Source organism: Mastigoproctus giganteus, chromosome 3 (assembly GCF_048544385.1).
Source record: "Mastigoproctus giganteus isolate SK-2022 chromosome 3, ASM4854438v1, whole genome shotgun sequence".
NCBI lineage: Eukaryota > Metazoa > Arthropoda > Arachnida > Uropygi > Thelyphonidae > Mastigoproctus > Mastigoproctus giganteus.
Window position 1 is genome coordinate 27,189,403 of NC_143577.1, and position 18,260 is coordinate 27,207,662.

Below are 18,260 nucleotides of genomic sequence, written 5' to 3' on the forward strand. Positions count from 1 at the left end.
CGGTGCGGTGCAAAGGACACGAAACAATAGCATGTTTAACCACTAAACCCACCTGCATTAACTGCGAGGGAGAACATCCGGCCTATTCAAGGGCATGCCAGAGGTGGAAAGAAGAAAAAGAAATTCAACGGCTGAAGGCAGAGCTAAACATATCGTACCAGGAGGCAAGGAAAACAGTGAAACCTGTCAACATCAACAAACCTACCTACGTCCAAAAGGTAGCAGGGAGGTGTTCCATTGGAACACAGACGGACATGTCCATCCCTCCAAAAGAATCCTTTACACCCATCGCGCGTTATCTTTTAAGCTCCCAAAAACCTGCACAGAAGGACCAATCAGCTGCCACTCCTATACCGGTACCTCCTAATGCTCCACAAGTAACAAAAGCAAAAGAAAAGAATAAGAAAGGGGAAGTACCACCTAGTACCCAGGAAAACATGGATGTCGAGCAGAAGGAGGTACATGATGAATCAGTTTTGGAACTCTTCGCTGAGGAAGAAATGGACACAGGACAGCGTCCATACTTCCCCAGGAAAGATAAATCCAAGACTGACAAAATTAAGCCCTCAGCACCTCGGAAGCCGCCTGATGGACGCACCAAGTCCAAATAATGGCTAAATTCCTACAGTGGAATTGTCGTGGATTCCGGCAAAATACTGATGACATCAAGGCACTCCTGCAAAAGCACAAACCAGTTTGCTTTTGCATACAGGAGACTTATTTAAAGGCAAATGATGACCCCACCATGCATAACATTACCATCATTCGTAAGGATAGAATTGTGGATGGTCCTGCCCACGGAGGAGTCGCAATCCTCGTCGGCAACCAGATCCCATTTCAGCCTTTGCAGCTTACAACTAGCATTGAAGCTGTAGCAATTCGCCTTACAGTGGGGTTCTTATTAACTGTCTGCTCTGTTTATTTGCCACCTGGGATTGACATCCCCCAGAAAGACCTTGATGATCTTATCATGCAATTGCCTTCCCCTTGTTTAATTCTTGGGGATTTCAATGGACATAACACTCTGTGGGGTAGTGCTGACATCAATGGAAGGGGACGAGTCATAGAGCATATGCTCACTGACAATGATCTCTCCCTCCTAAATGTGGGAACAAACACCTTCTTCCACATGCCTACCCGTACTTTCTCTGCCATTGATCTTTCTATCTGCTCCCCTTCTCTCCTTCCTTCACTTGCTTGGGAGGTGGAGGAGAACCCATATGGAAGCGATCACTTCCCCGTGATAATCACCCTAACTAGTGGTAGACCGTGTCTTCCATTTAGTTTACCGCGGTGGAAGCTTGATCAGGCTAACTGGAATGCCTTTCAACATCTGGCAAATCTTGACATCGCTACAGTCAGTCAGGTGCCAATCAATGATGCAGTCGTGTATGTCACAGAAACAATTGTCCAAGCAGCTGCAATTGCAATCCCAAAATCATCTAGCCGGTTTCCACTATTTCCGAAACCTTGGTGGAATTCCGAATGCACAACAGCAAGAAAAGCACAAAACAAAGCCTGGGGGATATTCCGCCGATATCCCACAACTGAAAATTTAATAACATTTAAACGTGCATGGGCGAAAGCGCGTTATGTACGACGTCAGAGCCAAAGGAAATCTTGGATTAATTTTACATCTTCCATAACTCAGGCTGCTAGCTCAAAAGTAGTCTGGGATAAGATCCGGAAAATGAAGGGAAAATATCCACCATGCCCTTCTGTGATCCTCGAGCATAACGGATGTCCAATTGCAGATCGAACTGCAGTTGCAAATACTCTAGGGGAAACATTTTCCGAAGAAATAGATCCACTCTGGATCATTTAATCTGATTGGAAACGTCCATTCGTGATGCTTTTATTAAATCCAAGCATTTGGTAGCAGTTTTCTTTGATATTGAAAAAGCGTACGACACAGCCTGGCGATTTGGAATATTAAAAGACCTATATAACTTTGGTCTTAGAGGTAATCTTCCTCTTTTTATTAAAAACTTTCTTTCGAATCGTCAGTTCCAAGTCCGTTTAGGATCCACTCTCTCTCGAGTATTTTGTCAGGAGGAGGGAGTCCCACAAGGATCCATCTTAAGTGTCACGCTGTTCGCAATCAAAATAAACTCTATCACAGAACGACTTCCTCCCACGGTGAAAAATGCCTTGTATGTTGACGATTTTACTATATTTTGTCAATCATGCAATATGAGGGTCATTGAAAGGCAACTGCAGAAAACCATTGATCACATTAGATCTTGGTCTTTGGCTAATGGGTTCAGATTTTCATCACAGAAGACTGTTTGTGTGCACTTCTGTCGCAAACGTAATCTTCATCCTGACTCAGAATTAAGGCTTGGGCAAAATAACATCCCAGTTGTAGCAGATTTCAAATTCCTGGGACTTATTTTCGACAAGAAGCTGACATTTGTACAACACATCCGCCAGCTTAGGACAAGGTGTGTAAAAGGGCTTAATATCCTTTGTGCCCTTTCGTCAACTTCGTGGGGCGCAGATCGTTCTACACTTCTTCGTCTCTACCGAGCACTTGTCCGTTCCAAACTCGACTATGGGTCTCAGGTTTATGGTTCTGCTAGAGATAGTGCACTTCGGTGGTTAGATCCAATCCACCATCAAGCCATCCGGACAGCCACTGGAGCATTTCGCACATCTCCTATCCAAAGCCTTTATGTTGAAGCAAATGAACCATCTCTTTCTCTTCGACGTAAGCAGTTGTCCTTACAGTACGCCTTCAAATTAAAATCCCTGCCTGATCATCCCACGTGGCCATCCGTGTTTGAGCCGCGCTGGGAAAACCTCTATAACACCCGTCGGACTGCCAACAAACCTTTTGGTATTCGGATTCAAGGGCTGTTGAATGAACTAGACCTAACGGTAGACAACGTTGCCCAGTCACGAAGGCAATTCCTTCCACCCTGGCATGCCTATTTTCCAACTTGTGACTTCTCCCTTAAGATCTGGTGGGAGAAGGCTACTACACCACCATCTGTCTACCAGCAACTCTTTGCATCACATAGACAGCAGTATTCTGACTTTATGCCAGTCTATACAGATGGCTCAAAGTCAGAATGTTATGTGGGATCTGCTGTTGTATTCCCTCCTACAAGATCCAACAAGAATCTAGCATTTATACTGCAGAGTTGCATGCAATACAAACAGGCCCTAGATCACATTAAAAATAGCGACTACCAAAGGTATACATTTTATTGTGATTCCTTGAGCGTGTTACAGGCTTTAGTATCTATTTTCTCTCGCAGAATTGGAATTTGATATTCGCTTTTGCTGGATCCCAAGCCACATTGGGATCCGGGGAAATGAATTAGCTGATGCTGCTGCCAAATCAGCCCTTTCCCTGGATAGTCATTGCCTGTCAGTCCCCTATACAGACTACAGGCAAATAATACGCTATAAATTATATTCCCAGTGGCAAGATTCTTGGCACAGACAGGCCACAAATAAATTACATCACATTAATCCTGTAATTTCGCAATGGCAGTCCAGTCTACGCAGGGTCCGAAGAGAGGAAGTTGTTCTTGCTCGGCTCCGCATAGGTCATAGTCATCTAACACATTCCTATTTGCTGAGGGCGGATGACCCACCTATGTGCGAGAGGTGTAACGTTCTTTTAACCATCAGTCATATTTTTATTGAATGTCCTGTTTTTATTGAAGCACGACGCTTCTGTTTTACCGCTTTTAATAATTTGACTGAGCCATTTACACTCAGTCAGATTATTGGTGACAGAGACAATATGTCCGACGTTTTTAACTTTTTACAATCTATTAATTTTTATTCAAGGATGTAAATTTTATAATTTTATGCTATTAATTTGTACCTTTTTTGCTTGACGTGGTAGCCGCGGCTACCAAAATGTAATGTAGCGTTTTAAATCTGACTTGGCGCATTATGGCCTTAGCTGCCAATGCGCCATTAAAAATCAAATCAAATCAAACTGAAAAAATAGAATCTATCCTAGCAGATCAAGACACATATATAAATGACAACAACCACAACATTACAAAACTCAAAAACAGACTAGACACAATTCTTAGGAAACTCAGACAAAATAAAGAAATTAACCTTTTCACATTAAAACAAATAGGAATCCGCAACAATATCCTTCCCCATATGTTCGGGATCATTAAGTTACATAAAACTGACCATCCATTAAGACCAATAGTTTCATATAGGAAATCAGCTTTCACTAATTTATCTACCTTCCTAGTTAAAATCATATTCCCTCTTACTAGATTTTCCACCTTTAAAATTAACAACACCAATCAAGCCTTCCAAAAAATCAACAATATTATAATATCCGACAATGACACACTAGTGTCCTTCGACGTCACATCCCTTTATACCGTCCATATACCATTCACCCTACAAGCTCTACGTGAGTTTCTAGCAGCCGATGACACCTTAACAGAACGCACCTCTCTCTCCATAGACCACATCCTTGAACTCACTACGCTTTTATTAGATGCCAGATACTTCAGATTTAACAATAAAATTTTTCAAGAAATATTTGGCTTACCGATGGGCTTAGGTATCTCAGCCCCCTTGTCCGAAATTTACCTGGCAGCCATCGAGAACCAAATTCCACGCCCCTTTCCCTCTGAATTAAAATTATACATACGCTACGCTGACGACATCCTTATAATAGGCAATAAACCAAGCATCGACAATCTCTTTTCAAACCTTAAATTTACCTTGAAATTGGACTAAACAACCAGATCAATTTTCTCAACCTCACCATCTACATAATAGGCACAAAACTAAGTACAAAAATTTTCAGGAAAAACACACATACCGGTAAATACATTTCACTTCACATCACCCCCTTAACACTAAAAAAGCCGTCTGATACAACCAAATCTACAACGCTCTAAAATTTAGCTCTTCACAAAAAGACCTATACAATGAAATTCAATATCTCACCAATAAATCCATAGCCAGAGGTTACCCCCATCAACTTATCTTACATATAATTGCTATCGCCAAAAATAAAATTAATAACCCGATCAGACATAACAATAATACAAACATCCGCATAGTCCTCCCCTATCACAGTGAACTAGTAGGACAGTTCCAGCGTATATTCAACGATACTGATATCTCTCTTGTCTTTTATGCTTACAATAAACTCTGATCTTTCTTCAGCTCTTACAAAGACACACATAAATATCCTACCAGCAATCTTAATAATATAATGTACCTTATAAATTTCCAGCCAAACTGCGACACCTGTTACATTGGAAGCACTACTACAAAATATGGCTCATCAAAAACCTCTAACACCCGCTCATATTACCACCACTACAGTCTTACAACTAACCAAGCCGTTACAGAACTCACAACTCACGCTCAAACCCATAACCACAGCCCTCTTATCGATTCTGCCATTTCTATTATTAAACTCAAATCCAGCTATAGGATTCTTCAATATGAAGCACTAGCCATCGAGTGGTATCGACACCATTCCACTCTTAAAGTCTTAAACACTAAACTTCCCTTCAACCTTTCCCCGATTTGGAACCTCTCGTGGTTGAGGTTACCGCATGTCAAAAAGTGCATCACGAGAGTATAAATATTTTCTTAAATATTGCGCGCGTTCTCTACCCACTCAATTGCCAACTGAAGATGTTGTAATCCAACGAAAGTCCCCGTAATGACTATTGGCCCACTATATTATTTATTTAATTTCAACTATTTTTCCCTACTTTAATGACAACCAAGGATTAGATTGTACACACACCTGCTTCCTTGCTCCTATTCTAATTTCCGAAAGAACACTTTATTTTTACCCCTCCCTTAGTCTTTTTAACTCAACTATTCAACCTAAATATTAACCAACCCTTTCTAATTAAACCATGCAGATTTATTCAAGGTGAGTAGCACTTTTTTAAGCATTTGCTATTTTATTATTAGTCCATCTACACAGTATTTTAAGATATCTAAAGCTTTGTGTTGTTATCTACACAATTATATTTAAATTGAGATGGTTTGTGTCACCTTCTGTTAACTGTTATCCTCCTTTATTCCATTTTCATACAGTTTTCTCTCTCTTTCTTGACATTTGACAGGTCTTAACAGATGATAGGATCGCCATACATTCAAGGGTTAAAAAGCAGTGGCAAATATTCTAAAACTTAGTCTGACAAGTCAAATAGTAGATTTCTGAAGAATGTCCTGCCATCTTGGAAACAAATTGTGATGGAGAGCATTGTTTTTCAAAGTTAAAGCTGATTAAAAAAAAAAATATATATATATATATATATACAGCTAGGCCTCACATAACGCAATATTCAGTTAGCGCTATTTGAAAAATGATACCACTTTTCACTTTACACGATGCAAATTTCCAGTTAACGCGATCTTGTTTTTTTTATGCGATAGTTGAAAAAAGATTTGAATTGCGCGTTAAGCTTACCGCGCGTTAAGTCGTACGGTCAATAAACAAACGTTTGCCCGCCTCGGTGTGTTCCATCAACCATCGAAAGAAGACATGTTTATCTCCTGCTAATAAATTCAATGCAGACTTGCATTTAAAAATTCAAATTTTTAAATGAACCAGATGAAAATGTTACCATGAAGGAGATAACGGTAAAAGAATTAGATGAAATCTTTCGTATTGCATAGAACCTCAAACAAAAGGTTTGATGTTCTCTGCGATATTTATTTCACCAGGGCCCAGAGAAGATTGTTGTTGGCTATCGGAAATTGATTGATGAAAAGAGAAAGTCAATACTGTTCAAATATTTCCGCAACAGTAATTTCTTCATTGTGTATTTTATGTCAGAGGTTCCCAAAGTTTCTTGGTTCACGGCGCCTTTAATGTCTCAGTAATTTTTTCAAGGCGCACCCAGACCAAAAGAAATACCTAACAGTTTCGTTTAGTAATTAGGTCCAAACAACTTAATAAGAAATGCTGAAACTGTGAACTACCTCGAGCTAGTAGTTCGCGCGGTGTCCAACAGATGTTGAGTATCGTTGTGTTTCCCTCGAAAATTTAAAATATTCCGCGGCGCACAGTTTAAGAACCGCTGCAATAAACATTTAATTCCATAATTATTTTCATTATCTTTTACATTATATACAGTTAAAAAGTTATTTAAAAGGTATTTTTAAAATTCTTTATGGACATTCCAGAAGGTCAAGGACCAATTATAATTTTTCCTATTGGTTATTATATTCGATTAACGCGTTTCCGCTTTGTGCGATGCACTTGCGGGATGAATTAATCACGTTAATCAAGGCCCGCCTGTATATATATATATATATATTGACTTCGATCAATAGTGGGATAACAATGGTTATCTCCTTTTGCATTATTCTCTATTGAGAATGAGGGTCTCTGGCTCCCAGTTAGTTTTTTATGTGAAGTAGGCTTCTATGTTTACCAGTGAACCTGTCTGAAATGAATTATGTTAGTTATATTTTTTTCTTTCTTATCTTCATCACTTTCTCCTTTCCTTTTCAAATACTCATTTCCAAAATAAGCATTTGAATTTACTTAATTCCTTTTAATATCTCAGAAATGATTTATCTTTTGTTTCAAATAGGTCTTCTGCAATTTTAAAGTATTTACAGGTGTATGTCATTCTTATTTTTGTTTCTTATTTTTCACTTTCTTTTAATTTAACTATAATTAGAATGAATATTTTTCATTTTCTCAGTTCTTTGTATAGTGGACTAGTGGTGTTTTTTTTTTTTTTTATGTCAGTAAAGCTCTAAAGATAATTTGCATTTATCCTGTATATAGGTGTTTGTTGAGTATAACAGCATTTATCCAAAGTTCCTAATCAGTAGCAGCAACACATCTCTTACCAGAAAAGAGTTTTATTTAAAACATTTGATGGTTGCGTTCCTTGAATTAGCATATGCCTCCTGCAGATCTTTATCCCAAAATATGCTAGGTGGCATCTAATGATATCAACAGGCTTGTTTTGTTGAAGAGTGGTGAGGACAATGTATTGTTTGTAGCATGCCCTGAATGCAAAAGTCCTGAGTGTTGATCTGTGAGTTGTTCCTACATCTTGTGTAACAAAATGTCATAAATCACATAATGACTCATGCCCAGGAAAAAGGGAAGATGCTGAAAGATTTCCTATTGCCACTAATGCCTTCACATCACCAGCAACATGACATCTTGTATTATTGTGCAAGAATTTCAGAAAATAGTGACTTACTTTCATTGTATTGCTTGGTGCGGATAAATCATGCTCACATACTTCCTGCAAACCATGGAAACATTTCTTTGTATTTTCCTCATTTGGCTTCAGTTTTAAAGAGTGCTGATCTTACTTCATAAACATATATGAAACTTCCACTGCATAGCTGTCATGTACTCAGTGATGTTGCCTACTTTATGAACAACCTTTGTATACTGGTGTTTATAGCTTCAGAGTCACATGAAAAATTAGCATTACATAAACTGTTATGACTAATTATATATGGTGTTCATTTTTTATGGATTATGGTTTTAATTTGCTTTGTGTAGTCTATTTTTTTGCATATATATCAACCTTTTTCCCTTTTGCTATAAGCAGTAATATTGAAGAGTCATTAAATATAACTTTTCCTTTTATTTTTCATTTTATTTGCACTAGTTAGTTGATTAAAAATTCACATATAGAAATATGCCATTTATTGTGTAACATAATATAGGCGTATGCCATCATTGATTGTAATGGTTTTGTCTCTTGCCAGTCTTTTGGGATTGCTTCAAATTTCTTGAGAAATAGGAAGAATTCTTAAAAGGTTTCCTCAATTGGTGCTGTAGTTAGATGATCTCATCATGAGAGAATAGGGTTTTTTCTGTTGGATATTCAGTTTTTCAGCTCACACAACGTGCAAACAAACAATAAGGAAAACATTCTCTACTTTGATATTATTATCATATATCATTTCTGCTTTAAATAATTTGTCTACTGCATGATCCTAATATTGTTTTAGGGAATAAAAAAATATAGTGTATTTTGTGATTCTCTTCCCCTGTTATTTTTGATATTTGGAGAGTTTTGTTTTTATCAGGTTTTTTAATTTATTTCTCTGACTTGTGCATGCTCTCGCAAACCTGAAACAATGTACAAATACACCTCACTGAAATTGCGTACACTGGTAAATGCTGTAAAGAGCAGATAATATGAAAAAAATTAGCTATTATTGAAAACTATAAGGCACAAAACAGTTAAATTCTGTTGGAAAGGCTATAAAATGTGTTACCTTCATTCACTGTTGATATTACTATTTTGTACATATATTTATTACTCATGTTTCATCAAGCGAACACATTAGCATGCACAGAAATAATGAAAAAGTGAGTGGCACGTTTACTTGCTTATTGACAGCTAGAAAACAGCCGGCAAGCTAATTTTTTGTGTACTATATTTTTGGTAAAATTTCTGAAAATATTTTTTTGTCCTACAGTCATTGTCAGCAAATTTTTTTGCATATTATCTCTCCTTTACAGTATCTATCCGCATATGAAATTTCAGGGGAAGGTATTTCAACATGATGTAGTTAAAGCTTTTCTTGCTGGTACTAATTAATGGATTTTGAGTGCATATATGAATTTAGTAACATATTCATATTATAAAGTATATTTTCCTCTAAATCTTTTTTTTTTTAATCAAAAAAAAAAAAAAAAAAAAAAAAGCATCAACAGTCAAAGGAAATGCTGGATGAGATGAAACAATGCCTTGGAAAGTTATTTCAGTACCAGAAATTGGTTGCCAGTGCTTCAGATGAGAAGGCAGTCTTGAAAAGTAAGTTATTTTATTTACTTGAGAATATATACAGGGTGTCTCAAAAATATTGGTACAAATGTTCAGGGGAGGTAGGTGACATCTAAAGGAATGTGAATCGCATAGGAACCCATAACCAGAAACGTCAACATAAGTCGGTACACGGCGCTGTTCATCAGTTCGCGAGAGGGGAAATTTCTGGTTTACTCATTCAAGCAGTAGTCACCGCACGAAGAGCATGCATCGATATACTAAACTGTGAGCTGGCAGACATGCACCTAGTGTATGGATTAGCAGAGGGCAATGGACGAGCCGCTCAACAAATTTATGGAGAACGCTTCCCAGACAGACATGTACCGGATCACCGTTTGTTTGCACGTGTGCATCAAAATTTGTGTGATTATGGGTCATTTAAAGGTAACTGGAGTAGTGCGGGCAGACCACATTCAACACAAACTCCCGCCATGGAAGAAAGTGTGTTGAATGCCGTCCAGAATAATTCTACTACCAGCACACGTGCCATTGCCTCTGCCTTAGGAGTGTCTCGTTGCAGTGTACAGTGTGTCTGGCACAATGATTCCTTACACCCCTTTCATCTCCAAAGGGTTCAGTTACTGCCCCCCCCCCAGATCATCCTGCACGTGTGGCTTTTGCGCAGTGGTTTCTCCAAGAAAGTGTTCAAGACTTGAATTTTCCAGCCTATGTTTTATTCACGGATGAGGCTTATTCAATCAGCACAATGCTCATGTGTGGGCTCACGACAACCCACACAGTGTGCGCCCCCATGCAGCACAACATCGCTTCGCAATAAATGTGTGGGCAGGTATGGTTGGTGACTGCTTAGTCGGCCCATACCTTTTACCATCCAGCATGAACTCTGCTAAATATCGGATCTTTCTTGAACAAGTTCTACCAGGGTTACTTGACGATGTTCCAGCAAATGTGAGACGCAACATTTGGTTTCAACATGACGGTGTGGCTGCCCATTATGGAAGGTGTGTTCGTGACCGTTTGAACAGGCATTTTGGGCGTCGATGGATTGGCCGTTGTGGACCCGTTGCCTGGCCCCCACGCTCACCTGATTTATCGAGCCTTGATTTCTTTCTGTGGGGGGCCCTCACATCTATCGTGTATGAATTGCCTGTGGAGACGGAAATGGATCTCGGGGCAAGACTCGTCTGTGTTGCTGCTATTGTCAAAGAAACCCAGGTGTGTTCGACTGTGTCCGCCAATCCATGCTGCGTCGGTGTGATGCATGCATCGCGTCTCATGGTGGAACCTTTGATCATCTGTTGTAACATCATGAAATGCATCCATCTTGTACTCCATTGTTAATATTATATCAAATAAATGTTTGCCACTAATTACTGTCTTGTGTCATTTCTGCTTCTTGTGCCTCTGCTACTACTTTCCCGTGACGTTTCCGGTTATGGGTTCCTACGCGATTCACATTCCTTTAGATGTTACCTACCTCCCCTAAACGTTTGTACCAATATTTTTGAGACACCCTGTGTGTGTGTGTGTGTGTGTGTGTGTATATATATATATATATATACATACATACACACACACACACACAAGTATCAATGAATGTGATAAGTTCCTCAGAAGTCATTTCATTAAATGAAAGGGGCAATAAATGGTTTTCCATAATAATAGATAATAATTAAAGGCACATTCTTATTTTATCTGAGATCATTTTAAGATATTTATTGAAATGTTACCATTTCAATATACACATAACTTTACTTTTTTTTCTTTTTTATTTGGCAGTATTTGAGGTTGCATTTTTTGTAATCCCAAAACATTCAGTGGATGCTGAAGTGATAATATTTCAGTAGATATCTTAAAATTGATCTCACGTATAATAGTATGCTTCTAATTTTCTATTAGAAAGTTCATTTAATTTCCCAAATATCTATCTGTGTGATACAATTTAAAGTAAGCAAGAATAATTTCTTTTGCTATTAATTTATTTGTAAATGTTCATTCCATTCCTGGACTTTGGACTCCTTACAGTCTGCTGAATCGGATACGAGAGGAATTTTATGTTTATCAGTTTAAAACTTAATGTTATTTGCTTGTTAATGTGATATACTGTTGTAAAACAATTGTTCATACTCCATATGTTTTGAAAGTTTTGTACTAGGCTACAATGAGCACTCAGCTTTATGTTATGTTATATTTTTTGTGATAGTCATATATGTCAATGCAGGAAAGGTTTAGAAAAAAGATGGAAGGAAGTTTATAATTAAAGTTATAAATTAGGAATGTGACAAGTATAAAGTTATAGAATTCTTATAGTACCGTGATAATAGACTAAATATAAACTTTAAGCATTTCGCTATTTTTAAATTAGGAATGTTTAATTGAAATAACTTTATGATTTAATAGGAAGCTTCGAAGCCAACATATGCTTATGCAATTATTGAGAGATTTAAATGATTAAAAACAACTATCACAACAGAGGCAAGCCTTGATTGTTATTTTAGGTTAAATGCCATTAACATTTTTATGCAAGCATAAATGGTTTGACACTTACCATAATGATGTTAATACACACTGACCAAAAAAAAAAAAAATTATATAAACCTTTATTCTTCTTCAAGAGGAGTGTTTCCATTTACAATGGGTTTCCTCAGCCTACAAGTTATTTCTTGTTAGGAATTTTTTCCCACCATAAAGTGCGGTTCTGGGTGTCTCGGTCAGTTAAGCCTCTGGCTGTCATGCACTCCCGTACTTCATCCATCTATGTCCTCCTAGGTCTTCCTCTTCTCCTTCTTCCAGGAGGTATCCATTCCAGGATAGCCTTTGGATATCCGTTTTCATGCATCCGTTTTACATGTCCATACCATGTTAGATGCTTTTCTTTGATGGTGTCAATAATAGACTTTTTCACTTCAATTTTTCCCCTTATGTCTTCATTCTGTTTTCTGTCTCTTCTAGAAGTTCCTGCTGAGCGTCTCCAAAAATTCATTTCTGTGGAGAGCAGTTTAGTTTCCGCTCCATACAATAGAAGACTTTGTACAATTGTTTGAAATATAAGTTTCTTTGTTTTATTTAGGATATTTTTGCTCCACAGAACAGAGTTTAACATGCTGCTAGCCTTTCTGCAATTCTCTTATTGATCTCTGCATGGGATGATCCATCACTTTGTAAGATTGATCCCAAATATTTGAATTTATTGACTTGTTTGATTTTTTTTTTTTTTTTTTTTTTTTTTGATTTGGTAGTTGTTGGCGCATCGGCTTCTGTGGCCATATTGCACCTACCAAGGTTTTTGCAGTACTTTGATCCAAGCCCGAGGCGGGAATCGAACCCGCGACCTTTCGGTTGCCGGGCAGGTACTTTACCCACTCGGCTAGCCCGGTCGGCACTTGTTTGATTTTAAAACCTGCAATATTTAGAACGTGTCCTGGTCCTGAAGACAACATTTCAGTCTTCCTAAAATTGATTTTTAGACCCCATTGTTTATATTCCTCAAACAATTGACGACATGCATACTTTGCATCTTCTAAGTCTTGTGCTATCACCACCTGATTGTCTGAAAAAAGTAAATTGTGAATATAGGTGTTCTTATTAATTGGCAATCCCATTTTATTGCATTTTTTTGACCAGGATCTTAGGCAGATGTTGATATAAATTTTGAAAAGTGTTGGTGACATGCAACAACCTTGTAATAAGCCTTGTGTGGAATTCAGGTGACAAAGCCGATCCCACTTTAATTCTGCATCTATTATTCCTGTAAATTGCCTTAATAATGTTAATCAGTTGTCCATCAATATTTGTCTCTTTCAGTGTTTCCCATAAGAGTTTTCTTGGAACACTGTCATATGCCTTTTCAAGGTCAATGAAAATCATAAAGGTTTTTTTTCTTTTTGATTGGCATTTTTCAAGGATCTCTCGTACTTTTGAGATATGGTCTATACATGACCTCCCAGCTGAAAAACCACTTTGTTCTTCTGATATCTCAATTCAGGCTTCTAAATGGTTCCTGATCCATTTTCCAAGGATCTTTAACAGCAGGAACCTACTCCAGGATGACAGCATTAGAAAAAACTTCACCCAGAGACTGGATGCTGCATTTAACATAGAGATAAAAGGTAATACTGAAGAAATCTACGAATATTTAAAAAATACTGTTAAAAAAATAGCCCATGAAATCCTAGGCATAAGAGAAGAGCCTAAGACCAAAAAAGACCTGGATTAGAGAGAAAGTAAGAGCTGTTGTAGAGGAAAAGAAACACCTTTATTCAGTATGGAATTGGGTTGCCTTTGTTTCAAATAACAGAAAGTGTGTGGTATGGTATGGATTCTGTAAAGCTTTTTAGTGTGTTTTGGTCTAGTTATAACCATTCTTGCAGTAAAATATTGTGTAGCTGAGACAAATTTGAAGGAAAAGGACTTCATTGCTGATTAGCTCTCTCCGGCATATCCCACACATTTTCAATGGGATTGAGATAAGGTGAATCTGAGAGCCAGGGAAGATGGTTGAAATCTGTCGCTCTCTGAACCATCCTTGCATGTTGCACTGTTACATTGGCATCCATAAAGTGGCCATCACTTTCAAGATAAAAGTAACATTGCAGGGTGCAATAGATCTGATACAAAATTCAGGTACTCCCTGGATGACATTTTACTTTCCACTGGTATCAGTGGGCCAACTTGCCAATAAAACATTCCCCATACCATGATACCACCTCCACATACTTGGGTTGTCTTAACAAGGCAAGCAGGGTCCATCGCTTTGTGAGGTTCTTGCCACATTTTCTGCCTACCATCAGTGCAAAACAAAGTGTATCGTGATTTGTCTGACCACTTGACTTTCTCACATTGTTCCACTGTCCACTCACTGCATTCTCAGCCATTGAAAGTGGGTTTTTCTCTGAAACAAGTGGTTTCTGAATAGGCAGGTGACTGCCTATACCTAGTTTCTTCAGTATCCTGCATGTGTTATGGGTTGAAATAGGGCAATTCTGGGCTTGGTTGAATTCAGATATTATATTATATGCCGGATGTTGTATTTTTTTATACAGTCTGCCGTACAACAGTTATGCAGTCCTATAGACCGTATAACTGTTGTGACAGTTATACTTTGGCAACTTTGCTCTTGAAGTATTGTTTTTCTGCCACATTTACCCCTTTGAGATGGATGCTTTTGAGAAGCCAGTTACGTCTTTTGTTTCTTGAATCATGGCTCCTGCTAAATGTGTACTCATGAAAAGACCTTTTTCAAAGTTTTCTTCATTGTGGCTTCAGATTACTGCAGTCAGTCAGCCTGTTAATCCTTATACTCAACAAGGAAAGATGTCATCACCCCATGCCACTGTTTTCATTGTGATTTTTCACATTTATTTGCATTTCTTGTCTGTGACTTGTGTTAATACAAAGGTTTGTATTTTTTTTTGGCAAAAGTGTGTAATATTGTATTGATAACCAGAGTCTTCCTGTTGTACTTCCATTCAAACTAGATTTTTATATTGCATTATAGACAGTAACTTTTACAGAAATTACATTAATTTCATGCTTATAATACAGAACATTGACTGACTGCTTAACAGAGATTGGATTATATTCCAGAGCTTAGTTCTAATTGAATAATGCAGATAAAATGCTTAATAAAGCATGATGTGTTGGTTTTTTTATATTGTGCATATATTCAGAAATACAGGCATACCTCGAATAACGAATAGGATGCGTTCCACGAAATTACTTCGTTAAGCGAAACTTCGTTTTCAGAGGTAAAAATACTATGGCCAGAATAGGGATACGTTCCTACGTAAAGAACACGAAAAGCTTTTTTTTCGAACAAAGAAAAGTTTTATTAAATAAACAGTCAACTTACATACAAAGTGAAATCACATTTTAAAATACGAGTCTAAAGTTGATTGTTTATGCTCTTTTTCTCTTTCATTTAACAATTGCCTATATGGAGTTATTGCATTTAACACTGATCGCCTAACAATAAAACTTCTTCCTAAATCAGGATCATTTTCACTAAAAAAATTTAAAACGCTTTCAATGTCATTTAAGCACCTTTTTAAATCTTTGGTTGTTAACACTTTTTCGGCAGGAACTTCTTTAACTTCGTCTTCATTATCTTTGTCTTCGTTGCTAACAAGGTTTTCTAAATCTTCCACTGAAAAACCATCATCTTCTGCATTCAATAAATTTCTAACATCCTCTTCATCGACATTTTCGAAACCTATTGATTGAGCCATCTGGATAACTTCATTTCTAATTTCTTGGATGCTATTTTCTTCTTCTAGTACAACTTCTGGCCATATTTTGCGCCAAATTCCATCTAAGCATTTCTTAGTGACTTCTTTCCAAGAACTATCAATGTTTTCAATTGCGTTTTTAATGGTGTAGTTTTTCCAAAAAGTTTTAACTGTCATTTCCTCTTTATCCTCTAGTTCAATTAAACTGCTTAATGTTCGACGCAGATCCAACTGTTTTCTTTTTTTTTGTCCTCGCCTTTTCCAATTTTTATATTTGTAGTGTTTTGGCATGAATTTTTTTACGGCCGGATGCCCTTCCTTACGCCAACCCTAACCCTTTTACTTGGGCTGGGAAAACTGTTTTCTTTTCTATTTAAGTATTCTTAAATAGAAAAGCTTTAAATGATGCTATTACTCCCTGATCCAATGGTTGAATCAGGGAAGTTGCGTTTGCTGGAAGAAACACAACTTTGACAGGAATGCATGTGTCTAACGTGTTAAGATCAGTAGGATGTCCCGGAGCATTGTCTAACAACAAAAGAGCTTTTTCTTCAAAGTTGTTTTTTTTTTTTTAACAATACCGTTTTACTTCAGGACAAAAGTGGTTAACAAACCAATCAGTAAATAACTCCTTGGTAACCCACACTTTTCTATTTGCTTTCCATATTACAGGTAAATTCATTTTTATGTTACCTTTTAACGCCCTCGGATTTTCTGAATGGTAAACTAATAACAGTTTTAATTTATAATCGCCAGAGGCATTTGATCCAAAGAGTAACGTTAAACGGTCTTTGGCTGCTTTGAACCCAGCAGCTGATTTTTCTTCAATAGAAATGAAGCTTTTTGTTCGTAGCCATTTCCAGAACAAACCGCTTTCGTCAACATTTGAACACCAATGGAAAATTTTCACGTTCAATTATTTCCTTTAGTTTTTCTGGAAACTTTGCAGCTTCTCCTGTTAATTTTACACTATGAATCCTGGCCTGTTTTTTAAATTTCTCGAACCAACCACGAGAAGCCCCAAAGGTTTCCGTAATTTCTTCAGTTTGTTTAGATTTCAGGTGATTAAACTGGAATATATTTTTTTTAATGTTAAATGGGGCTTGAAATTGCCGACTTCGTTATATCGAAGCTTCGTTATCAGAGGTAACGTTAACCGAGGTATGCCTGTATATTGTTTTCATTTTCTTAAACACTCTTTTGCTGTATGACATTTATTCTGAGTGAGTTAAAGTTTTCCTAGATTTTATTTTGTAAATGAAATTATATGGAAACAGAACTTGAAGAGAAGAAACTGAAACCTAGACACTCATTATTGCAACAAAATAGTTCAAGATGCATTCTTATATGAGTTCCCTAGCACGTGATAAAATGACAACAAAGAATAAAATGATTATATAACTGATTTTTTGAAAAATATTAAATGTATAATGCTGTAATAAGTAAGTTATTAATGAAGCACTGAGTACAGATGCTATAACACAAATTATTAATATTCCACTTGATGACTGTTCCAGATTTTAAGTAAATCTCTTTTCTCATCTCCACCACTGTGCTCAAAAAGTTTTGGTAGAAAAATTAAAACCAATTAAAACCAAATTAAATGCAATATAACACATTGCATTTAATGGTTAGTATGCATTACAAGGAATGTGAACTGGCAATGCATGGAAAACCTGGAGGTAATTGTGCAGTCAGATATGAAGTTTTCTGAACAGTGCAGACAGGCTGCCAGAGCAGGCCATGGGGTCTTGTCAATGATATACAGGAATTTTGCTAGCAGCGATAAGGGAGTGATTATCCCTTTGTATAAGGCAATGGTCAGGCCACACCTTGAGTACTGTGTACAGGTCTGGAAGTCTCATTTTAGGAAGGATATAGATTTGCTAGAATGAGTACAGAGAAGGGCAACAAGATTGATGAGGGGAACAAAGGGGTGTTCTTACCAAGAAAGGCTTAAGTTCTGCAAATTGCAGCATCTGGAGACTAGGCACCTGCGAGGTGATCTGATTGAGGTCTATAAGGCTTGATCGGGTTTCAGCAGGCTCAGTGTTGATGGGATCCTTCCTCTTGCTCAGATTATGAACCTGAGGGGAAATAAATTCAAATTGAGGGAAGTCAGTTGTAGAATAGATGTTCGGAAATTTGCCTTTAGCCAGCAGGTGGTTGATTGCTGGAACAAAATTCCATCTTTCCATTTCTCAAATTGGGTTGATGTAAGAAGTGAGCTCCCCAAGGATCAGCATTAGGACCACTGCTGTTTTTGATTTTCATAAATGACATTGAT

The 18,260-nt window shown here is 37.4% G+C and overlaps 1 protein-coding gene across 1 annotated transcript in view; it reads left to right on the forward strand.

Annotated features, from left to right (window-relative positions):
* The window catches only part of LOC150087822 (uncharacterized), a 316,716-nt gene that overhangs the window by 111,781 nt on the left and 186,675 nt on the right, over nt 1-18,260 (forward strand). The window contains exon 15 of the mRNA XM_090369929.1: nt 9,665-9,773. Within this exon, the coding sequence (XP_090226055.1) occupies nt 9,665-9,773 (109 nt within the window). The remainder of the gene's footprint in view (nt 1-9,664; nt 9,774-18,260) is intronic.